This window comes from Puma concolor, chromosome E2 (assembly GCF_028749965.1).
Source record: "Puma concolor isolate L17-30 chromosome E2, mPumCon1.1.hap2, whole genome shotgun sequence".
NCBI lineage: Eukaryota > Metazoa > Chordata > Mammalia > Carnivora > Felidae > Puma > Puma concolor.
This window is the reverse complement of record NC_141681.1, coordinates 44,365,202-44,388,334: the sequence shown is the minus strand read 5'-3', so window position 1 is coordinate 44,388,334 and position 23,133 is coordinate 44,365,202. Positions and strand designations below refer to the sequence as shown.

At 58.0% G+C, this 23,133-nt stretch overlaps 2 protein-coding genes and 1 long non-coding RNA gene across 6 annotated transcripts in view; 1 reads left to right on the top strand and 2 right to left on the bottom strand.

Annotated features, from left to right (window-relative positions):
- HPN (hepsin) overlaps positions 1–12,972 on the bottom strand; it is a 17,868-nt gene extending 4,896 nt beyond the window's left edge. The window contains exons 1-7 of one of the 3 annotated variants that reach the window (XM_086691083.1): positions 12,797–12,972; positions 12,174–12,243; positions 6,382–6,483; positions 6,244–6,285; positions 524–653; positions 328–450; positions 175–215 (exon numbers count right to left, since the gene is read on the bottom strand). In XM_086691083.1, coding sequence (XP_086547209.1) covers positions 175–215; positions 328–450; positions 524–653; positions 6,244–6,285; positions 6,382–6,483; positions 12,174–12,189 — 454 coding nt within the window. In that variant the 5' untranslated portion in view covers positions 12,190–12,243; positions 12,797–12,972. Of the gene's footprint in view, positions 1–174; positions 216–327; positions 451–523; positions 654–6,243; positions 6,286–6,381; positions 6,484–11,379; positions 11,492–12,173; positions 12,244–12,796 lie in introns of those variants that run through there. The other 2 variants (XM_086691084.1, XM_086691085.1) reach the window with 2 other exon arrangements.
- On the top strand, positions 12,102–19,313 carry LOC147573533 (uncharacterized). Its single transcript, XR_015245154.1, has 2 exons — positions 12,102–12,400; positions 18,509–19,313. It is a non-coding gene; the product is annotated as an uncharacterized LOC147573533 (long non-coding RNA).
- SCN1B (sodium voltage-gated channel beta subunit 1) lies at positions 14,286–23,133 on the bottom strand. 2 transcript variants are annotated; one of them, XM_086691129.1, is made up of 6 exons: positions 22,939–23,133; positions 21,029–21,195; positions 19,988–20,228; positions 15,423–15,564; positions 15,009–15,085; positions 14,286–14,926 (listed from the first exon to the last, which is right to left on the bottom strand). In XM_086691129.1, the coding sequence occupies exons 1-5, from the start codon at positions 22,976–22,978 to the stop codon at positions 15,019–15,021; spliced, it is 657 nt and encodes a 218-aa protein (XP_086547255.1). In that variant the 5' UTR covers positions 22,979–23,133; the 3' UTR covers positions 14,286–14,926; positions 15,009–15,018. The 2 variants fall into 2 exon arrangements, with proteins under 2 accessions (XP_086547255.1, XP_086547254.1); XM_086691128.1 differs by having other exon boundaries at positions 15,014–15,085.

The following is a 23,133-nucleotide window of genomic DNA, read 5'->3' as shown; positions in this document are numbered from 1 at the left end:
GGACAAGGTCCTGCCATCCTGAGGGAGTCTGAGAGGACACAGCTCTATCCCTGTAGGGTTGGATATGGCCAGTGTGGGGGGCGGGGGGCGGGGAGGGTGCCTGATGGGACATGGCCCTGCTCTGGGTTTGGGGGGAGGGCCTAAGGGAGAGGGTTCTGAGTTTCAGGGTCTCACCTTGGCAGACAGTAGCCAGGAAACGGCCCCTGGGACAGTCACTGTGAGAGAAAGACAGGGGCAGAGGCAGAAATAAAAAGAGAGGCCAATTAAGACGGAAGAAAGGGCACCGACCGCGGGCGGGTGGGCGCCCCTGCCCGCTGCCCTCCTCACCACACGGAGATGACCTCGAGCAGCCTCCGGGCCAGCGGCAGCCTCCCCTCGTCCACGCAGAAGAAGCCCGACGTGCCGTTGGCGCCCGCCGTCCGCACGTCCAGCTCCGAGTGGCCCAGGGCCCTGGGCAGGCAGGGGTCAGGCCTGCTCCTCCCGCCCCGCGCCGCCCGCCCACCCCCCGAGGGCCGCCCGCTACCTGAGGAAGCCCATGTCCTCGCAGCCCAGGCCCGCCACCCCGGCGTTGGAGCGTGAGGAGCACAGCAGCCGCCACGTGCCCTCCGTGTCGTCGAACACCATGAGCCGGGCGTCGGCAGGGCTGACCTGCACTGCAGGGCGACAGGACGGCCGCCTGGGTCACCTCCCCGCTGTGCCCACCCGCTTGCCCGCCCGACCCTGCGGGGCTCCAGGCCAGGGTCTCCGCGGAGCCAATAGGAGCTGGGGCGCACCTATGGGCTGGGAACCCGGGGACCTTCCTGTGGCCGCCGGGCTGCCTGAGCCGGCTGCACAGGCACCGCTAGTCTGACCCTTTGCTTGGCCATTTGGGAAGAGGGAAGCGGTTTCCACCGAGCTCCGGAGAGGATGGGCGTGTGCGGCTGGATCTCCCGGGGCCATCTTTACCCCCAGGAGGGGAAAACTCAGCCAACGTGGAGGAAAGCCAAGATCTGCCCCTTGATGAAGCCAGGCTTGCCAGACCCCCAGAACTGTTGGAGAAGTAAGTTCATCATTTCCCTTTCTGTTTAACCAGTTTGTTTCTTTTTTCTTTTTGTCTTCTGCAGCCTGAAGACCCTTGACACATCAGATTGCCCAAGTATCTAGAGACCCTATAGTTTTTTTGAAAGAAAGAAAGAAAGAAAGAAAGAAAGAAAGAAAGAAAGAGAAAGAAAGAAAGGGAAAGAAAGAAAAGCTATCTTTTCTGCACGACTTGTCCAAGCCTTGAATATACTAAAATGCATATGGCACTTCTCCAAGTAGTATCCATTCATTCATTCACTCATTCATTCACCAGATAAAGGTTAACCAGACATATACTCCGTACCCAGTCCTGTGTGGGGTGATGCTGGGGGCACAAAGATGACCTAGGCGGCCCTGGGTTGTGCCCTCACCAAGCCCAAGTCCAGGGGTGGGCAAGACAGACAGCAGAAAAAAAGTCCCTCAACCAAACACCTCATCACAGGCTGTGAGAAGAGGTGGGGTGGAGACCCAGTAAGGCTGGAGAGAGCCCATGTCTGGGGCCGGTTGTGTTGAGAACTGAAGGCCCTCTGAGCCCCTCCCAGGCTGCTCCCCACACGGCCCGAGGACCCCTTTTCACACCTAAGCCAGGTCACAGGCCTCAGGCGTATTTATTTACATTTACCCCTCAGCACGGCCAGGCTCTGTTTTGGGCAGTGGACAAATTGCCAAAGCAGTAAGCGAATCAGACAAAACCCCTGCTCTGTGGAACTCAAAGGCCAGTAGGTGAGACGGGGAATGGAAGGGACACATGAGTAAAATAGATGGTGTGTCACAAAAGGAGCCGGGGAGCCAAATCAAGGCTGACAGAGGCAGGGGCGTACTGGCGTGCGGGGTGAAGCTGCCATTTTCCATAGGCGAGCACAGAGAGAGCTTCGTTGAGGAGGTGGAGTGTGAATGTAGATCTGAAGGAGGGGAGAGAGTTGCGAAGGTAGGTGAGGGAACAGAGAACTAGGCCACAGGGCCTGCGAGTACAGAGAACCCAAGGCTGGTGGGGGGTGCGGTGGGGGAGGACCAGAAAGGAGGCCGGAGCAGAGTGAGCGAGAGGCAGAGGAGCTGGGAGGCAGGCTGGGTCAACACGGGGACTTTGCTTCTCCCTGAAGAGAGGGGCAGCCAGGGGAGGCTCTGAGCCGGGAGGCCCTGACCCCACTCGGCGGTTCACAGGCTCCCTCTGCCTGCGGGCCCGGGAGCAGAGCAGCGGGGGACCTGGGGAGGGGCTGCTGTGGTGTCCAGGAGGGGGTGGATGGAAGCTGGGCCAGGGCAGGGACGGTGGGGGCGAAGGGTTTAGACCCTGGGTCGCAGGGACAGGGTTTGCTGGCAGACTGGACGTGGCTGTGAAGGAAGGACAGGGGTCAAGGACAACTCCACGGTGTTTGGCCTGAGCCATAGAAGGATGGAGCTGCCATTGACCAGGATGGGGAAGGGGGCCGGGGGAGCAGGTCTGGGGAAGGACCAGCTGTGACCTCCTGGGTCCTTTTCTCCCGAGCTTCCTGCATTGCTGCTGCTCCAGAGCACATTCTAAGAAACCAAATCTGGGGCAAACTCAGTTTGCCAACCTCTCAGGAGGAAGCCGGCGAGGCCGTACCCAAGCCGAGTGGTCTTCCCATAGCCCCACAGATCTGGACAAGGTCGTGCTGAGACCCTGCTAGGTGCCCAGCACTATGCCTCGTGCTCTCCCTGACCACCAACAGCAGGGCCTTGCCACACCACCCCGAAGCCACAGAGATCCCCATTTTGGTCAGAGGAGGAGCTGAAGCTTGGAGAGACGGGGTGACTTGTCCAACATCACCGGGTGAGTGAGAAGCAGAGAGGGTTCGCGCCCAGGCTTCGCCACTCCAAACCCCAAGCTGTGAATGTTGCCCTAGGCGGCCTGTCCAGCCACTTCCCCTTCTGAGGGTCAAACAGTGACAGCGGGGGGAACGTCAGTGGGTTGGACCATGTTATGCTATGTCATATCTAGTAGGGGGGGTGGCTTTTGAATCTCACAACCATCCTAGGGCATAGAGACCCCTTCTATGCCCATCTTGCAGATCGGGAAACTGAGCCTCAGAGAGGACATACTTGCCCAGGAACCTACTGCTAAGAACCAGCAAAGAATTTGAACCCAGGCCTGCCAGCCTACATTCTCACTGCTGCTTCTGAGGGTCTCACCTGGACTTTCACTGGCCCCACCCTGGGCACACTTCCCCCAGCTAGCACTAAGAGCCTCCTGGCTGTCCTGCCTTAATTATGGCCTCCTGCTCTGAGGTGGGGGCAGGCGATGCCTGGTGCCTCTGCTGGATGGCGCCCACCACCCCGCATTCCAAGACCAAGAGTTGGGGTTCAAACCGTCAGCTGGGGGTGAAAAGTTTCCAAGTGTTCCAGATAGGCTGAGGCCTTAGGGAAAAAATGATCACTTTATGGATATGGGTTGGGGGAGATGCGGGGAGGGAGTATCAAATGCCCCCTCTAATTATTTTTTTTTTTTTTTTAATTTTTTTTTTCAACGTTTATTTATTTTTGGGACAGAGAGAGACAGGGCATGAACGGAGGAAGGGCAGAGAGAGAGGGAGACACAGAATCGGAAACAGGCTCCAGGCTCTGAGCCATCAGCCCAGAGCCCGACGCGGGGCTCGAACTCACAGACCGCGAGATCGTGACCTGGCTGAAGTCGGACGCTTAACCAACTGCGCCACCCAGGCGCCCCTCCTCTAATTATTTTTGAAGCCACGTTCTGTGCCACCGTTTCTCACTTTTCAACTCTTTATTCTTGTTTGAATTATTTGAAAAAAAAAAAAAATGTGTTCCGGGTCACCTGGCTGGCTTACTAAATTGTGTGATATAGTTAGAGGTGTGAAAATGCCAGGAGAATGAGGTGGGGATATAGTTTTGCGTCTGTTTTTGTTTGTTTGTTTGTTTGTTTTGTAATTTCCCAGCAGTTTTGGAAAACCCAAGTATAACTTGAGCAGTAGTGCTGACGTTGCCCGGAGCTCGGTCTGAATCACGGCCTGGTTACTTTCCAGCTGGAGGCCAAGAACAAGGTAGTTCATTGGCAACTTGTGTGTATTCATTTAAGCAAAGACTCCCTGAGCACCGACTTAGATGCAGGACACCGTCTAGGACAGCAAACAACATGCCCCTGCCCTCCTAAAATGCACCAGAAGTACATAATTATCAGTGTGAGGAGAGTTTTACCGCGGCAACACGGATGGTGGTGGGGTCGGGGGGAGCATGAGGTCTGGGGTGCAGGAAGGCCTTGCTCAGGAACGTTAAAGCCTGAAGGTGAGACACAAAAGCAGTATTTACCAAGTGGCTGAGAACCAAGCACTGCAAGGACCTGCATCTCTCATTCTCCCCCGCGCCCCTCGCCGCTTACAGATGAGGCTATTGGGACTCAGGCGGGGCAGGACCGGTAGGAGGCCCCAGAGCTCAGAGTGACGGTGCGGAACCTTGAAACTGCTTCTAGGTGTGAGCTGGAAAGAGGTGATAAGCAAAGACTGTGGGACCGGGAGGGTTCTTCAAGGGCATGAGAGTGGACCCTGGCGAGTGCCAGACACAAGCTTGAGGTGCGGGCGGAAGAGGGGGATGGACCCTAGGAGCCTTGGAGCCGCAACGGGTTGAGATTTTAGCCCAGCGGCAGTGGGGAGCTATGGAGGGGTTTTCGGCAGGGGCACGATCCCTCTGTCCTGCCGCTTATTCGGTGTGTGGTCTTCACTTCACTGGGCCTCAGTTTCCCCCATCTGAAAAATGGGGATGATAACAGCTCCAAATTCACAGGGTATGGTGCAAAATTTACAGCCAGGGCCTGGCAGATGTTAGCCGTCACTATGGCCAGTTGCTTGGCTATTTCTCGAGAAACAACAGAGTGTAGTTGTTCTGCACAAAAGCAGATCTAGGCTACCTGGGTTCAGATCCCAGACCCCGCCGCTTACTAGCTCTGAGACCTGCAGTACATCACTGGGCCTTTCTGTGCCTCGGCCTCCCCACATTAAAATGAGCTTTAGGGGGGCGCCTGGGTGGCGCAGTCGGTTAAGCGTCCGACTTCAGCCAGGTCACGATCTCGCGGTCCGTGAGTTCGAGCCCCGCGTCGGGCTCTGGGCTGATGGCTCAGAGCCTGGAGCCTGTTTCCGATTCTGTGTCTCCCTCTCTCTCTGCCCCTCCCCCGTTCATGCTCTGTCTCTCTCTGTCCCAAAAATAAATAAATGTTGGAAAAAAAAAAAATGAGCTTTAGGGGAGGGTTAATGAATTGACAGCATAGAGCCCAGGGGCCTGCGCCCGGCACCTGTAAATGCCAAGTGCTGACATGATGACCAACATGGACGCAGGCTTCCCTTGTCTGGATTTTCATTTCTTCTCTTGACGTGAGCAGAGCCCTTTATGGAATTGATGAGGCTCACGGGAGTGAAAAATACATGCCGACACTTAAGTTCCCCTTTCTTCCTGCTGCTCTGGGCCACAGAATGGCAGCCTGGGGCTGGCATCTGGGAAAATTCATCCATTCATTCCACATTTAGTGTCTGTATCTATTATTAGTGTGGCCATTCATTCTCAGCTGCCTGCAGACACAGCTCTAGCAGGCGAGTCTAACAGCTATTCCTGGCCTCATCATCTACCAGCTGTGTGCCCTCTCTAGTCTCATTTTCCACATCTGTAAATGGGGGTCATAACAGCAGCCGCCCCCCAGAAGAACTAGAATGGGTCGCCGAATTCATACGGCACCCCTCAGACAGGTTTTGACCTTGCCTCGCAGTAAGGAACACATTTTACATCACAGCGTAGCCCTGAACCTGTGCTTTCTGGGGCGAATCATTGCGTTGCTCCGAGCCTCAGTTTCCCCATCTGTAAAACGGACTGATAAACAGTACCACTCTCGTAAATCCAAAACAGAAGATTAACAAAACTTTTTCTTACGGAGAGAGGTACACTGTGGTATTTTCTAATCTAACCTATTTTTTAAAATGCGGTTTTCAACTCCCTAATTTAATTTCACGATGCACCAAGCGGGTAATGCACTTAGAGTCTAAGAGACACGAGACAAGTGAAGTGCTTAGAACAGTGCCTGGCCCAGAGCAGGCCCTCCACACGGCACAACATCGCTAACTTCTCTGCACAGGCTCCCGCAGTCACTCAGGACCTTTTTTCTGGAGCTCCCACCAGGTACATGTGTCCTCCAGGGCTTCCCAAAGGGTCCCAGCCTGCTTTACTCACCCGGATACAGCGGCTCCTGATCACTCTTGAGTAGAAAGGTCACTGCAGAGAAGGTAGAGGTGAGGGCAGGCAGGCGGTGGGGGGGAGGGGGGGGCTGCAGGGGGCAGGGGAGGGTAGAGGCCTAGGGGCCACTCTCACCAATGGCCCAGGATGCTGCCCCGATGGCCGTCAGGAGCAGCAGTGTCCCCGCAGCGAGAGCTGCCACCTTGGGTCCGGAACAGCATGGCACAGTCCGGCCACCTGCAACAGACACTGTGCTGGAGCCACCGCCAGGCCTGTCCTCGTCACGGCAGGGTCTGGGCACGGAGCCAGCTCTTAGCCCCCAGGGCTAACTTAGCACGCCTGAGCCTGCCATGCCCTGGGCCCAGTTTCTCAGGGCCGTCCCTCCCCTACAGCGTGAACAACCAGGTGTCCAGCTCCACAAGGCTTCCCGCTGGGAAGGGGCGTGGCCAGGACAGCCGCACTCCTGCCACGTAATGATCTTTCCTCCCCGGTGTCGGTGACACATGACAGGTGCTTCCGCACTTTGCTATCTCCTTCATCGTGTTGCACCCTTTTCTCGAAACTCTCACTTCTGATAACTCTCTCAGAGGTTCTTGTGACCCTTGACCTTTGCCCCCTTGGCAGCTCACTTCCCTCCTGTTTGGCATTTCCTCGCCACCAGTCTGTTCCAGTCCCTCCGTCCTTGGGTATTCTCCCAAAGCCAGACCTCTCCCGCAGGACCCAGCTCCAAGGTCAAATGTAGCCCTGGAGGGTAAGAACCTAAGTTTAAAAATTCGCAAGCCCCACTTTGAAATATTGGTCTTACTCCGTGCTGACAGCTCGGAATCTGGAGTCTGCTTCCAATTCTGGGTCTCCCTCTCTCTGCCCCTCCCCCGCTCATGCTCTGTCTCCCTCTGTCTGTCTCTGTCTCTCTCTCAGAAATAAATAAACATTGGGGCGCCTGGGTGGCTCAGTCGGTTAAGCGGCCAACTTCAGCTCAGGTCATGATCTTGCGGTCCGTGGGTTCGAGCCCCGCGTCGGGCTCTGTGCTGACTGCTCAGAGCCTGGAGCCCGTTTCAGATTCTGTGTCTCCCTCTTTCTCTGACCCTCCCCTGTTCATGCTCTCTCTCTGTCTCAAAAATAAATAAACGTTAAAAAAAAAAAAAAGAGTTAAAGAATCCATGCTATAAACAAATAAATAAATAAATAAATAAATAAACAAACATTAGAAAACATTTTAAATGTCGGCCTTACCCCTCCCTCCCTGGGACCTTGGACAGGTGGCATCACCTCTTTGAGCCTCAGCTTTCTCATCTATTTAATAGGCATCCTCCCAGCACTCACCTAAAAATAATACTTTCAAGTTCTCTTAAATAATAGCCAAACTCTAATCACGGGCTTATTTTCTCAAGCACTGCTCTAAATGCATTCACTTACTCAGGCTCATTTCAATTATGGTTCCCATTCTTCAAGCAGGAAGCACTAAGGCTCAGAGAAGTGGAGTCACATGCTCAGGGTGACTCAGCCAGCAAGAGGCAGTGCTGAGTCCTGAACCCCGGGCACGTTTGGTGCTGGGGCCCAAGTGTAGAACCACTAAGCCATGCTACCTCTCCCCGTGCTATAATGCCCGGCATAGAACAAGTTCTCAATAAATGCTTTTACATCATTAGAGCCGTGTGGTCCTGGGCAATACCCTTCACCTCTCTGGGCCTCACTTTTCTCATTGGTAAATGGAGCTCTATTCATTCATTGTCCTGTTGGAGCAGCCACTGTACCTGGCCCCATTCTAGGCTCAGGAGACACATCCCAAAACAAAACAGGTGAGATGCTCGCTCTCGTGGGCCTCACATTCTCATACGTGTAAGGTTGAGGGGAAAACATAAACAAGTAAGCAAACTCGATCATTTCCAGACTGTGGCGAAGTCTATGAAGGAAATAATGCAGGTCAGGGCAGCAGGTGGCCTCTGGAGGGTGCTGAGGGAAGGTCTCCCCAAGAGGGGACTTTTGAGCAGAGACCTGAAGGGTGACACCAGCCATGTAAAGATCTCAAGGAAGAGCGCTGTGGGCTGAGGGAACAGCACAGGCAAAATCCTTGAGGCAAAAATAAGCATATGATCTGTTTGAGAGAGGCCACTGATGTGGCCAGAATGGCATGAGCTTGGGGGAAGGCAGGCACCGAGGCTGGGACCAACTAGGGAGGCCAGTACCCTGAGGAGAAGGGGGGTTTTATTCCCAGTGCGACAGAGGCCCTGGGGATTAAGAGCCAACCCCTTTTGCTAGGGATTGTGGGAGGGCCGAAGATGCAGGGCTGCTAAAAGCCTTTGGCAGGGCCTGGCGTGTGCCCAGCTGTCCCTGGCACCTGCAGGCCGTCCCCGGGGCAGCAGGAGCTCCCAGCTCTCCCCTCCATGTCGTGGTAGTACAGCTGGTGGGCACAGGGCCAGACCAGCACCCAGAACGGAGCAAGGCCTGGTCCAGGATCCTCCTGGGACGGCCGGTGTCTGGGTGTCTTAAGAACTTGAGAAGCCAGCAGTTCCCGTCAAGGCACGAGAAAACAAATACTCCCTCCCTCCAAAGAGGCCACAGTGGGCCAGGCCAACCCTGGCCTCCCGCCCACGCCCGCCCACCGGCGACTCTGCCCCCAACCATCTTCCTGGTTCCGGTGGGAGGTCTTGACTCCCTGCAGCCATGAGGCTGGTCCTGGTCCCTTTGTTTTCAGGTGCCTGTCAGGGCTTTGGGCCCGGCCCGGAGGCTCTGGTGTGCCTGCCGGGGTGCCAAGCGCTGCCACCCCGTGTCTCTTGGGGTGGGAAGAACCTCCTCCCACGCCTTCTGGATCTGGGGACTTCGAGTAACCCTAAAACAGGTGCCCCTGGTGGGACAGGAGGCGTCTTCACTCTGGGTCCGCCTGTGTGAGAGGCCTCCTCACAGCTCGTCTTTGCGGAGGCAGGAAGTGTCCTCACTGTGGGCGTGAGGCAGCCTCCTTGCCCTGATTCCCGGGAAGCAGGGGAGCCTCCGGGCCTGGGAGGCAGCCTGCCCAGCCTCTGCCGCAGGCACTGCTCTCTGCCCCCCAAGGGCACTAAGGCTGCCCTACCTCAGGTCTTCTGCCCCCACCATTTGGCTGCAAACCCTCACAAGTGACATCTTTGGTTCCTTGGCTTGAAACTCAGGCTCGTGGCTCAGCCCTCACCCTACCCAGCTCCCACTTCCTGAATGGAGGGCCCTCCTTTGGCCTCCGGGATACGGCACGTGCCCGATTTTCCCTCCATTTTTCCGATGGGGCCTTCCCCATCCCCTGACCCTCTTCTTACTCCCCGAAACCTGGGGTCCATAGGGTGGCACATGGCCTCCCCCCACTCAGGCCCCCTGCTCCCATGTCTGTCTCACACACCTCCACAGCCTCAGTTTCCCTTTTCTGTCCTGCAGCCTCGTAGATGTCCCCGCCCACAGGACCCTCCTGGTCTGACACTGGCCTCAATGTCCTCCCAGCCCCCAGGTCCCGTCAGAGGCTCTCATCCTCAGGACTGTCCCTCATCTGCAGGATGCTTCCCCCTGCCACACACACAGCTTGCCAGCTCACAGCCTGCAGGCCTCCTGAGCATCTCCTGTCCACCCTCTCCTTCCCTGCTCCCAGCCCCACCTGGGCTCAGCCTCCCTACAGAAGCCCAAAGATCTTCCTAAACACAAAATCCATCCTGTCCCTTCTTTACCTGGAACCCTCCATGGCTCCCCAGTGTCCCCAGGACAGAGTCTTAGACCTTCAGCCCTGTGGTGCAGCTGTTAGAGATTCGGGGATTGAACATGTTTCCCCAAATTCCCAGAGAGTCTTATGGGGCTTTCTTTATCAGACACCCAATAGTTTCCAAAGAGCAGTCAAAGCCCCAGAACTTGTAAAACACAAGTCAGTAGAAGAGAAACGAAGACTAACCACCAGCGCCATCTTGCGGAGAGACCCAGCACTGCCAAGGCATCAGCCAGCCCTTCAGCAGAAATAGTCCTAAGAGACGTGGCTCCAGCTTGCTCACCTCACCGCTGCCCCAGCTCCACTTCCGGTATTACCTCCAGAAATAGCCGAATTACCCATGTGCCACTGCACACCCAGCGCCTTGTCAGCCCCTGCCTTTAGCCGCTCTTCCCTCTGCCTGGCACACCCTACCTATTCCCTCCTCGTCCTGAGTGTCAGCCCAGGTATCGCCTCCTCCAATTCTGAGTCCCCAGGGAGCACCAAGAAGCCTGCCTTGGGCGCACTTCAAAGTAACACAGATGTAGCAGCCACAAGGCAGGGATGGCTCTCAGCCCTGTCCTAGCCCCGTCCTGAACTTCCCTTACATCCTTGCACCAGGTGTTAATAAGGACGGCATCATTATCCTCGTCCCCAGTGTACAGATGAGGAAAGGAGGCCCAGAGAGGCGCAGCCACCTACCCTGGGTCACCCAGCAAGTCGGCGCAGCACCAGAACCTCTAAGCATCTGTATCCAGGTCTGACCACCAGCTCCAGCCCCGCCAGCAGGACCCCGCGACGGGACCGGCTTGAGCTGCCCGGGGGTGCACTGGAGCCCCACTCTGGCTTGCTTCTCTCTGTAGCCAGACCATCTCCGGCCACCCCTCTGGGCATGACCTGCTTTTCTCCCCGGTTCATTCACACGTGGGCCCCGGGCCCGGGGACCCCAGGAGACATGCCGTCCCTGAGGTTCCAGGCTCTGTCACCCACCTGCTCAGCCAGGACAAGTGCCCCCTCCTGAGCCACTGCGAGCCTGGGCTCGCTCTGGGCCACAGCCATGCGGCTTGGGGCTTGATCTGCCAACTGTGCTGAGACCCCACAAGGGCAGTGTCCACACTGATCGTTTCAGCCAACACAGCCAGCCCTTCCTGCCGAGCGTGCCATTCAGACCCTCATGCCACCCTGTGAGGCGTGCCTTCGTATCATCTCCATTCTACAGATGAAAGCTTGAGGACCAGAGAGAATAAATCCGGGACCTCCCAGCCAGAAAGTGCCACCACCTGGGACCAAACCCAGCTAGCCTGGTTGCAGGAGGAAGAGAGGGAGCCGGTCCCCACTGGAGAGGCAGGCAGGAAAGGCCGTCCCCTGATCGGGCCCCTCCAGCTGGCCCCCAAGCGTGGAAGAGGTTGAGGGAGAGGCGGGCTGTTTGGAGCCCCCACCGGGGCCTGCCAAGAGCCCTTCAGTGCCAGCCACTCGGGCACGTGTTTTCCCCCATCGTTCCTGGAGTGCTTTCTCTGCGACCTCTCCCCTCTCCATCCATCCTGGCCGAGTCCAAAGTCCTCTCTCTGCTCTTTTGCCCACAGTGCGGGGAGGTGGGAGGAATGTCTGGAATTGGTGGGGGTCTCGGGTCCCGGGGACTCCAAGTCGGCCGACCTCTGTCATAACCGCTCCAGTTCATGGCATGTGTCTCACATGCTAAGCCCCACAGTGGTGCTTTGTGTGTGTTCCGAGCTCCCAACAACCCCCGTACATAGGCAGGTAGGTAGGTTGGTAGCATTAGGATCCATGCTTGACCCAGAGGTAAAATGAAGCCCAGAGAAAGGATGTCAGTTGTACAAGACCACACAGCAAAAAAGTGGCAGGTTCAAGTACAGGCCTGTGTGTTTAGCTCCAGAGTCTGTGTCCTTAACCATGATAGCTGGTCTTCCCACCTTAGCCCCAAGGAGAAGACGGTCCAGGGTTCGCTGAGAGATCACTGGGCTGTGAGGGGAAACTGAGGCATGGAGCCAGGCAGGTCATATGGGGTAGCGGGAAGGCGGGTGGTGGCACAGCCCCACAGAAATTTTGGTTAATAGTTAATCAGGTGGAAGAGACTTCCTAAGGGGCTGGGGGTGGGCCCAGGAGGGGTGCCCTGAGCAAGGGGGCTCTGAGGGGGTGGAGGGCTGGGAACAGAGCACAGAGGGAGGGGCGCGAGGCAGAGCCAAGGTTGGGACTCAAGGAAAAGGGGACTCACCCTCTTTCTCCGCCATGTCACGGCCTCTTGTTAATGATTCCCCGGCTGACTTCCTGGGCCGGGGAGGGACCTGTGGGGAGATGAACCGAGAGGCAGGGCCTGGGGGAGCCGAGCCCAGCCCCGGTGCCCCCAGTCCCAGGCGCCCATCCAGGGAGGCTGGAGGGACTGGGCCCTGGCCAGAGCACGCCGTGATCACGGACGCAGATCGGGCCGGGTTCAAGGATGGGGTCAGTGTCTGACCAGCAGCCAGGGGACGCCTGATTTGCAGGGTTGGGGGCCCCCCCGTGCCTGGGCCTTGGTGAGGAGTGGGCTGAAGGTCTGAATTCCTGGGGCTGAGGGAGTAGATGAGAGCTGGGGACCTGAACTCCTGGGTCCTGGGGAAAAAGGCATTTGGGGGCTCTGAACTGCTGGGTATGTGGGAGGAGGGGCGTAGGAGCCCAGACTCCCGGGTCTGAGGGAGGCGGAGACTGGGGCCCCATCCCTGTGTCTGAGGGAGACGGGGTTGGAGCTCCAAGGTCCTTGGAGAGACGTCTGGGAGCCCCTCTACTGGGAGGTGGGCGCTAGGTAGGGTGAGGATGAGGGGACCCATGTCCCGGCCTGGAACTGAGGGCCGCGGTCCTTACCCTGGGGTCCGGCAGGTGGGGGCGGAGCTGAGAGATAGTGCCCTTGTCGGGTCAGTCTCCAGGCCTGGGCAGGAGCATGGTGGCCCCGCAGCAGCGGTGGCCCGGAGGCAGAGGCAGCGGCGTGGGGCCTGCTAGGCCTGGCTGCCTCACCTGAGGAGGAGGGGGGCTGGGCCGGAGGCGGGGGAAGGGGCGGGGAGGGGCAGGGCGGAGGGATCGGCAACGCTGGAGGCCACCTGGCTGGTGGGGCAGGGTTTGCAGGGGCTGGACCTGGCCGGCCTGCCCCCGCATCGCCTCCTTCCGGCCTGGAGGGGGCCCAGGTGTGCCAGTCTGAGGGGACATGGAAGGGGGGGGGGGTTGGGCAGACAGAGCAGGCCGGGGATGAGGGGTGGGGCTGAGGGGGTGCCCACAAGGATTGAAGGATGGGCCTTTGAACTGGAGGCAACCAGACAGAGGGCCCCGGCTGCCCCAAGCCCACCCTGCCCCTGCCTCTGCCCCTGCCTCTGGCCCAGCCCCCTCCCTACCCGCCCCCCCCCCACCTTGCCCCAGCTCAGGCTTAACTCCCTCCCTGTCCTCCCCTGCTTCCTCTAGCACCTCCTGCCCAGCCCCAAGCCTGCCACTGCCCCTGCCATTTCCTGCCCCCCATGTGCAGCTCCTGAACAAGGCAGTCCGGGGCCCTGCCCCAGCCCTGGCCCCGGCCCCCTCCCCCCAGCTGCCTTCCTACAAGTCACGGGGGCTGGTTTGCTTTGGCAGCTTCCCTGCTGCCTGCAGCAGTGACCTCTGGAGCCTGGAAGTCCTACACAGGGGGGATGGGGGGCTTGGCCCGGAAAAGGCAGCACTGAGTGCTGAGGCCCAGGCCAAGTGGCCGGAAGTGTCCACAGGCAGATACACACTGTCCCGCCAGCAGCCAAGAGCGATCCACGTCAGACCCCAGGGCCAGATAAACACCCAGACACACAAGGGTCACCATCAGACACCTGCTTGTGGACAGCCATGCACCCAAACACAGACCACAGCTGCTCGCCCCACACACTGGCTCCACTCAGAGCCACAGCCTCTCACAGGGGGTCGTGCTGGCGGGGCCCCGCTGCTGCCCAGCCCCTCATCTCCCTCTCCCTCTCCCCAGCTCCCATCACAGCAGAGACCCACACTGCTGGGAAGAGACGGCTGCATTCCCTCTCTTCTCTCCAGAGCACCTTCCCTGCCCTGCTGCCCCCTGCCCTACCCATGGCTCCCCTCTGCCCTCCCCCACCCTCCCATACGACTCACGGTCCCCACTGAGCTAGTGGCCCCCCAACCCCAACTAGTCGAGTACTAAGTGGCTGTCCCCGGGGAGGGCAAGACCCACCCACCTGCTCCTTCCTCATCCTTACCCCTGAACATGCACAGAGAGGTCCCACTGCCTGCCCGGGAGGGCGGCTCCCCAGGAGAACTGAGGCTTTGGGATTTGAGGGGTGTAGAGGGTGACGGGGCTCACGAGAAAGACTATGAATCAAGTCCAAGAATCTTTATTTCATGAACAAAACTACTTGTGTGAAGAGAGACGAGGCTGAACGGGCCCCTTTCTAAGTGGCCACGATCCAAGGCTGGTGAGAGAGGGCAGGGTTGGGCCGGGGGCAAGAGTGCATCACAGGGAGAGGGGACCCCAGGTCCAGCCAGAGGAAGGAGGGGAAATGTTGCTGGGGGTCGGGGTGGGCCCCAGAACCCCCTGCCCCAAACCGTGCCAGCCCATCACGACCCCCCACCGGGTGGGGGCTGGGGCAGGGAGGGGCTGGGCCCCAGTAGTGTGCATCTGAAGCGGCCAGTGTGTGCAAATCAGCAAGGAGGAGGGGTGCGGAGCCGCTGCCCCCACCTCACCGCCCCCCCTCCCAAACAGGCAGCAGAAGCAGGGGTGGGGGCAGCGGCAGTATTGCTTTACCCATCATGCATGGCGTGGGTGGGCAATGGAGCAGGAGGAAGTAGGCTGGATTGGGGGTGTGAGCCAAGCCCCCTGCCCCCTCCCACCCTGGCGGCTCCATTGGCAGGACTCTGAGGCTCGTGGAGGCCCGGGAATGGCCAACCCCCACTGGGGGCAGGCTGTGCCCAGATGTTCCTCATTTAGGGCTGGCTCTTCCTTGAGGTGGAGCCCAGGGCCTAAAGGTGAGGGAGAGACAGGTATCAGGGACCTAGTGGGCGACACCCTCCCGGGCGCTGCGGTCCCTGCCCACCCACCTACCTTACCAGGGCTATTCGGCCACCTGGACGCCCGTACAGTTCTCTTTGCTTTCTGAGGTGATGGCCAGGTATTCCGAGCTGTGGGGGCAAAGGCCAGATGTACAGCGACCCCCATCATCAGTCTGGCCCACCCCCAGGAAACTGAGGCGGGTTGGGGTCTCCGCCCCAGGTGTACAGAGTTCTGGAGCTAGAGAGAGGAGGAGACTGCAAGCTGGGCTCCCAGGATCCACAAGAAGTCTAGGCTGGGGCCCCGAGTCCTGAGTCTGAGGGAAGAGGAGTCTGGGGGTCCAGACTCCTGGGTCCTGGGAGGGGAAGGGGCTGGGACCTGACCTTATCCATCTCTGACAACAAACATCCCTCTCGGGGAAGCCCTGGTCTGGGTCGCCTGACCCCCCTCCCTACCGACCCCACTCACGCATTCTCTTGTGCAGCAGCCTCCGTGGCCGCGGCGATCTTCTTGTAGCAATAAACCATCTCTGCCACGAGCCATATGGTCAACACCACGATGAGCACATACATCATGATCTCCGACACGATGGATGCCATGTCTCTGTTGGCTGCAAGTGCCAGGCAGGGTTAGGTGGCAGTCAAGGCTAGGCTCAGGAGGCATGACAGCCTGAGGCGCCCCAAGCCTGCTGTGTGAGCCTGAGCAAGTGGCTTGGCCTCTCTGGGCCTGGTCTGCAAATAGGACCATGCAGCTTCCCTAGAGTCATCATCGTTACCATGATTCTTAATAACCAGCCTCAGGTGGGCCTTGAGGTCCCCCTCACCCTGCCTCCCTGTGTGGCTTGAGGGGGCACCTGTGTCATTCAGGTGACCGTAGGTGCTCAAGAGCCATGGCTTTGCAACCAGAAGGCTCGGGTTCAAGTCCCGGCTCTGCCACTTCCCAGCTGTGTAACCTTGGGCAAGTGACTCATCCTCTCTGGGTGTGAGTTTCTCCATCTGTGAGAAGCTGATAATGACAATAGCTCCTTCTTGGGAGTGCTGTAGAAATAAGTCCGCTTCAAAAATCCTTAGAACAGTGCTTAACCTATAGATAGCATTCAATAAATGCTTACTATTATTAATACTATTATTACTGTTAAGAGTGGGGGCTCTGGGGGCAGACTGCCAGGGTTCAGATCCTGCCTCTGCCTCTTATTAGCTGTGTGACCTTAGGTAAATGACTCCGCCTCTCTGGGCCTCAATTCCCCCTCTGTGAAACGGAGATGATGAGACTCATGCCTTCTCTCAGGGTGGCTGGGAAGAGAAAACAAGTTAATATCTGTATTAAGCACACGCTTAAAATCCAAGCACACGCTTGGATGTGCTCCCAGTCAGCACTGCCTAAATGTTGGCTATTCACTGACATTTTCCGGAAACCTTCTATCCTTTCCACGGCACTGCCTCTTGCCATTGCCAGCTTCCTTTCATTGAGCCTAAATTTAAACTATGAGGGGGATGCATTCAGCCAGGGAACTAGAGGTGGAGGCCACTGTGGCGTCATCGGCCGGATTTCACGGGTGTCCAGTCCGTATCCCTGGGCCTTTCCTTCCTGATGGCCGGGACCTCATTTCCCCCCTGTCCTCACATGGTCTTTCCTCCCCTGTCCGTGGGCACTTTCTGCTGCTCCAACCGGTGCAGATGGCACCGATGCTTTCTGGGCCAGAGTGAGGGAGGGTGCGGGCCGGATGCTTCTCCCCTGCCTCTCTGCCGGAAGGAGCTGGGGAAAGGGTTCCACACATCATTCGTTCGTTGGTCCTTTCGTTCATTCATTCATTCATTCATTCAAAAGATACGAGTGTATCTCATATGGTTGAATGCACACTTTCAGCCAGGCTGTGTGCTAAGTTCCTTATCTGGGCATCTCTCTGAGTCTTTGAAACACCCTAAGGATAGAGGGAGTTCTGGCTTCCCATGTCAGCTGACCTCAGGAAGTACACTGAGTTGGATATATGTTGGATAAAGCTTACACCACCGGGTTCTCATCCCTGCTCCTGGAACTCAGTGCCCAAAGGGATTTAGGTAATCTGGTGTCTCCTGCCCTCCCAATCAGATTAGGACAGTGACAGGCACGGCTCTGTAACCCATTTTCCAGACAAGGACACTGAGGCTCAGAAAGTGGACGGTGCTAGGCAAGGAGGCACAGCCAGGATTGGACTCGGAGCCAGGATTCAACCCCAAGCGTTAGCAGCTGCAGGGTCTGGGCTCTTATCTGCCCTGGGAACTACTACAGCCGAAGAAAGACTTGGTAAAGGCTGCTGTATATCAAGTGCAGTTCCCATCAAGCCGTATAGACATCCCAGGAGGTAGGACTGTGGTTCCCCCACTTCACAGATGAGGAACTGGGGCAGAGGGTAATAGGCACCTTGCCTGGGGAGAACTCTGATTTCTTCAAAACCCCCCAAGTCTTCTAAAAGCTTCACCTGCCTGCCCCCAGTAGAAGCCCCCAGATCTGAGGCCCCCGCCCACATCTGTGCATGCCAGGTTTCTCCCTCGCCTCAGACGCTGCTCTACCTCAAGACATTCTCCACCCGTGCTGGGTATATCCAAAATAGAATCAGCCCTCTGGTCCCTGTTTGCTGGCTCCACTCCTGGTGGGGGACTCCCGGGTGCTTCTCTGGTCTCCTACAGCTCTGCCAGCTCGGCAAAGGTCCCACCACCAGCACCCACGGGCCCTCCTTTGGAAATGACTCCTTGGAAAACCCTCCTTGGGGTTATTACCAGGAGGCAGTATTGGCTGATGGGTCATGTTGAGAATGCAGTACGATTGTGGATTATAACAAAAAAAAGAATATGGTAGGTGCCTGGGTGGCCCAGTCGGTTGAGCCTCCGACTCCTGATTTTAGCTCAGGTTATGATCTCGAGGTTTGTGAGTTCGAGCCCTGCATTGGGCTCTGCACTGATGGTGTGGAGCCTGCTTGGGATTCTCTCTCTCTCTCTCTCTCTCTCTCTCTCTCTTTGCCCCTCCCTTATGTGCTCTCTCTCTCTCTCTCTCAATAAGTAAACTTTAAAAATTTTTTAAAAATTAAAAAAGAAAAAAAGAAAAAAAAGGTATGGCCAGCAATACTAACAATGCAATATAATGGGTAATGAAAGACATACTGTGGTGGGATAAGTAATGTTAAAAATACTACAGTATGCTGGGTAATGCTGACTATATTATAGCATAACGAGTAAAATTTTAAAATACTACAATGTGATTAATTTAAAGTACTACAGCATGGTGGGTAATGTTAAAAATACTCTTGTATGATGGATTATGACGAAAACATTGTTGTATGTTTGGTAATGTTAAAGAGTATAGTATATAGTAATACAAAATGCTTTAATACGGTGGATAAAAAACACTAGAGCATGTTGGATAATGAAGAAACCACAGACTCTGGGAAAACAACATAGCTCTGCCTATGGTAATTGTTAAGAACACCGGCTCTGGTGGGCAGGAGAATATGGTAGATAAAGTTTAAAAGAGGCTCTGCTGGGACGTGGGCGCACCTGACCCCCGCCTCCCCCTCGCAGGTGAGGACAGCATCCCGGGCAAGGGCCAAGCCACAGGATGGAAGAAACCCGGCTGCCTGAACGGTATCATGGAGCCTCCCTGCCCTCCTGACCCCTGGCCTCGGCGCCGATTCAGGAGACAAGACTGACACAGATTTTGTTCAGCTACAGTGTTTGGGGGCGTTCTTGCTACAGCCACTCCCTCGGGCGGGGCTCCATCTTCTACATCCGTGGGTGGCCACCCACCCAGCATCGTGACCTACACCAGCGAGTAGCTCCGACACGTCTCCTGTGTTGAATCCTGCGGGATCACTTTGATAACAAGCGTAAAAATGCTAATTATCAAAAGAAACCCACAGGCTCTGGCTGACAGCAGAGTATAGTGAATCATGCCAAGAACAGAAACGGCAGTCACACACGCTTAGTTGGGTTCAAATCCGGGTCCCAGCTCTGTGATCTCGGCCACATAGTCTTACCTCCCTGAGCCCGGGGTTTCCCATCTGTAAAGTGGGGGGTAGTAAGAGCCCCTAGCCAGGAGGGTGGGTGGGAGGGTTCAATGAGGGACTGCACGTAGGCTCTGAGGCTGGCACCCCCCTGGGGGAAAAGGAAGGACGATGCACAGTCCCCGTGACAATGCGCATGCGCCGTGGGCCCCACGGGGCGTACTTGCCATGGCTCTCGGGTGGCTCAAGTTCTGGGATATCTTCCTGACTCTAAGCCAATGGGCCACTGTGCCCTGGAAAATTCCAGTTTGCACCCATCAGAAGATGGTTCAGAGAAGGGATCCAAGGCAGCTGGAGCCAAAATGATGAAATGTTCAAAAACACCTTGCATCCTTGCTGTTCAGTGTGGCCCCAGACCTGCAGTGTCGGCTTTGCTGAGAGCTCGTTAGACATGTGGCCTGAGCCCCCGCCCCAGGCCTGCTGGGTCGGAGTCTGCACATTAGCAAGACTCCCAGCAGGTCCACGCACACAGCAGAATTTAAGGAGCTCTGCTCCAAGGGACACACTCTTATCTCTTCCCTCACGGTCACAAAGGGAGGAGGGGCTGAGGCTCTCCGACAGTCAGAACCTCCACCGTCATCCCCACTGCTGAGGCCCCGCTGCGGGCCAGGCACGGGGGCAGCTGACACCCAGCACACCTCCCCATAGAACAGTTCAGACAATGCCCTGGGAGGTGGATACCATTATCGACCTGCATCCTACAGGACAACCCTCCCTCAGAGAGGGGAAGGCACACCTGCCGGAGGCCCCACAGCACAGGTGGCAGAGTTTGGCACCCAGAACGTCCAGAGGAGAGGCCTGCTGTGGCCCTTGCCTGGGGTTGAGAGGAAATGGAAGCCAGAGCTGGGGCTGGGGAAGGAGGTGCGGCTCCCCCCGCCGCCGTGGGCGTTTGCCTGACCCAGGCGTGGAGCCAGCCTGTCCCCTACCTGCCATCTGTCCCGCCATCTGGCTGCCAGTGGGCAACAGGGGTGAGGGGGGGAGGCAGGGTCTGACTCACCTTTGTCCACCACCTCAAGGTGGATCTTTTTGACGACGCTGGTGTTGTGCTCGTAGTTCTCAAAGAAGAGCAGGCGGTAGACGTGGCACTGGTAGTCGCCCGAGTGGTTGTAGGTGACGTTGGTGATGAAGATGGACAGGTCCTGCAGGTCCTTGGTGCCCCGGCTGCCGTTCCACACCACGCGGCCCTCGAAACGCTCGTCCTCCTCCAGCTGCAGCACCTCGTTCTCATAGCGCAGGATCTGGGGGCGGCAGGGCCGGTCACTGCCTGCGCCCGGCCCCCTACCCAGACTATTCTGTCCCTTGCCCTGACACTCAGACAGTCAGTGGACACACACACGGGCACCGTGACCTCAGGCAGGGAGGGCGCAGGGGAGGCTAGGATCAGGCCCCGGCCCGCCCCCAACGCCGAGTGTGTCCCTGGAGCTGACATGCACGCACACGCACACTCACACACATATTCCTCAGGCATCCTCCGGAGTACCCCCCACCCCCCCTTCCGCCTTCCTGGCTTTCGTTCTCTAAAGTTCTTCCCGGCCACCAGGCACACTCCTCAGGCAGGGACAGAGGGGTCCCATCTCAGCTGCTGCAGACCCCAGCTCTCCAGCAGGCGCCCCCTCGTTTGTAATGCAAAATACGTGTAACACAAAGGAGGCCAAAAAAGTTCTGCTTTTCTTCCATAATGACTGCCTGAGACATTCTTGCTGGCACTAAATAGTTCCAACGACACTCACTCTGTGCCACCCGTGTCCCAGGAGCAACAGCCACGTGGACCCTCACACACACCTCGGAGCTAGAGACCATCACCCCCCCCACCCCCACCCCCGCCATCTTTCCAGAAGAGGGAACTGAGGCTCGGAGAAGCTCAGCGCCTTGCCCAAGGTCACCAGCTGGTCACTGGGGGAGCCGGAGTTCGAACCCAGGCCACTGATAGTGGCACCTTACTGAAAACAGACAAGCCACCCCCTCCTGGCCCCTGGCCCCTGCCTGCCACCAACCCCCACACAAATGCCCACCCTCCCACAGCCGTGCGCCCGCACACCTTGACAAACTCCTCCGTGCCCTTCTGGCGGAAGGTCCACTCGGTGAAGGTCTCGGCGGTGGTCTCGCTGCGGCGCTTGCAGGAGATGCACAGGATTTTGAAGGTCATCCCGTACACGGCCTCCGTCTCCGAGTCCACCTCCACACAGCCCCCCCAGGCTGAGGACACTGCGGGGACAGCAGGCTCAGGTCGCGCAGGGCCACCCATCGCCCTAGGCAGTGCCAGGCTCACTGGTTGTTGGCTCTCGGAGACCATCTGTTTCCCCTCAATAACATTATGAATGGACAGACCCAGACACTAAGCCTGGCCCTGCCACTTGCCGTGTCCCCTTGGCGAGTCTCTCAGAATCTGTGGCCTCAGTTTCCCTCTGTGAGGGGAGGGAAACCATCCGTCTCTGCTTCTGGGCGTTGCTGAGCAGATTCCGTGAGTTAGGTAAGGCCCCAGCAGGGGGCCTGCCACACAGGAAGCTCCCCCCCCACCCCCACCCCTTAGCAAAATAGGGCTGTCACTATGGTCAGGAACTTCGAGTCTTTGCTCTCTACCCAAGTAGCCACCCAAGTAGCCCTTCTTAAGAAATCCACTTGGCCAGGGTGCTGCAGCATTTAGGTGGTGGGACTAGAATTCCAGATGGGTTAGAAGCTCAAGGTGGCAGAGTCTTTTCTACCATTACTGCTCTGAAAAACCAGTCAGCCCCAGACAGTGGACCAGGAGAAGGCAAGGCCTCGGGGGGCTAGGTGGGCACTGGAAGCAGGGCCGACCTGCGCTCCAGCCCTGTTCCCCAGGTCCCCAAGTTCTGGTGTCATCCACTCCCTACCCAACTTCGGCCTCTGGCCCCTCTGCCCCCAAGGCTCCTCACCTCCCGACTCCTGTCCCACCTCCTGTCAGCTTCTCAAAACTCACTGAGCTCTTTGCAGCCTCAGGGACTTTGTGTCCGCACTGGATTCCAGTCCCTTTGGGTGCCTCCTCCACATTCTTACCTGCCACCCCCTTCCCAAGGCCCAACACTCATCAGAGAATGCTATGCCTCTCCAGCTCTAGCTCTGGGTGTTCTGTTGTTTGTTCGTTTGTTTTCCCCCTGAGTGTCTTCGTCTAGGAATCCTGGGAACTTCTTGTCCTCCTTCTCTTCGGTCTCTCTCCAACTCCTTACGCACCTCTGTGTCTGTCTCCCCTACTTTATATCTCTTAGGGAGTCTCTCTGGAGGGCCCACCGCTTTGTGTCCTCTTTCCAGACTCAGACAGCCTCTTCCGGTCGGTCTCTCCACCTTTCCCTGCCTCTTTTACACCCCGTCTCTTCCTGTGTCTACCTGTGTCTCCGCCTGGCCCTGCCTCTCTCAAGTTTCTCTCTCTAGCGCTCCGATTTCTAACTCGCTTCTCGGCCTCTCTCTGGCACCCTCTACATCCCTCTCAGTCTCCGTCTCCCCCCTTACTCCCGATCCCCAGTCTCCGCGGAGCAAGCCCGAGTACTCCGAGTAGCTGTGTCTCTCGCGCCTTCCCTTCCGTCCCCATCTCTCCCTGTGTCTCGGTCTTCCCCGTCCCAGTCTCCGGGCGCCGCCTTCCCCCACCCCCTCCCGCGGCTGTGGGTGTCACATTGCAGCCTGCGGGGCTCCGAGAGCAGCTGACTCCGCGTTTCCTCGCCCCCGGCTGGGCGCCCGCAGCCGCCGAGCTGTGCCAGCCCGGCCCCCGCCCTCTCTCGCCCACCCGCACCTCCACCGCCCTCCCCCGCCCCGCGCCCGGCGCTCCGCGCTCACAACTTCGGAAGCGGACTTAGCCGCGCCGGGGAATGGGCCGGGGGCGGCCCTCGCCCCGCTGTCCCGGGTCCCGCGCGCGAACACCGCCGCCGGGCCGCTGCCCGGGCTGTGCCCTCCGCCGCCGCCCCCCCCCCCCCCCGCCCCGAGCCACCGCGCACTCACCCAGCGCCGCGCCGACCACCAAGGCCAGCAGTGTCCCCATGGCTGCGCTGCGCGCGCTGCGCCCCCCTCCCGGGCCGCCGGTATTAATAGCGGGGCAAGAGGCAGCGGGCCCGGGCGGCGGTTAGAATGTCCCCGGGAGCGCGCGGGCGCAGCAGCTGCGGCTCTGGGACCGGCAAGGGGGGGGGGGGGCGGAGG

Excerpts from the sequence above, each read along its gene's own strand:
- SCN1B (XM_086691129.1), bottom strand. The coding sequence starts at position 22,978 with ATGGGGACACTGCTGGCCTTGGTGGTCGGCGCGGCGCTGG. Across the intron at positions 21,196-22,938 it reads GGTGGTCGGCGCGGCGCTGG|TGTCCTCAGCCTGGGGGGGC; the intron begins GTGAGTGCGCGG and ends CTGTCCCCGCAG. Across the intron at positions 15,086-15,422 it reads GCTGCTGCACAAGAGAATGC|CTCGGAATACCTGGCCATCA; the intron begins GTGAGTGGGGTC and ends TTGCCCCCACAG.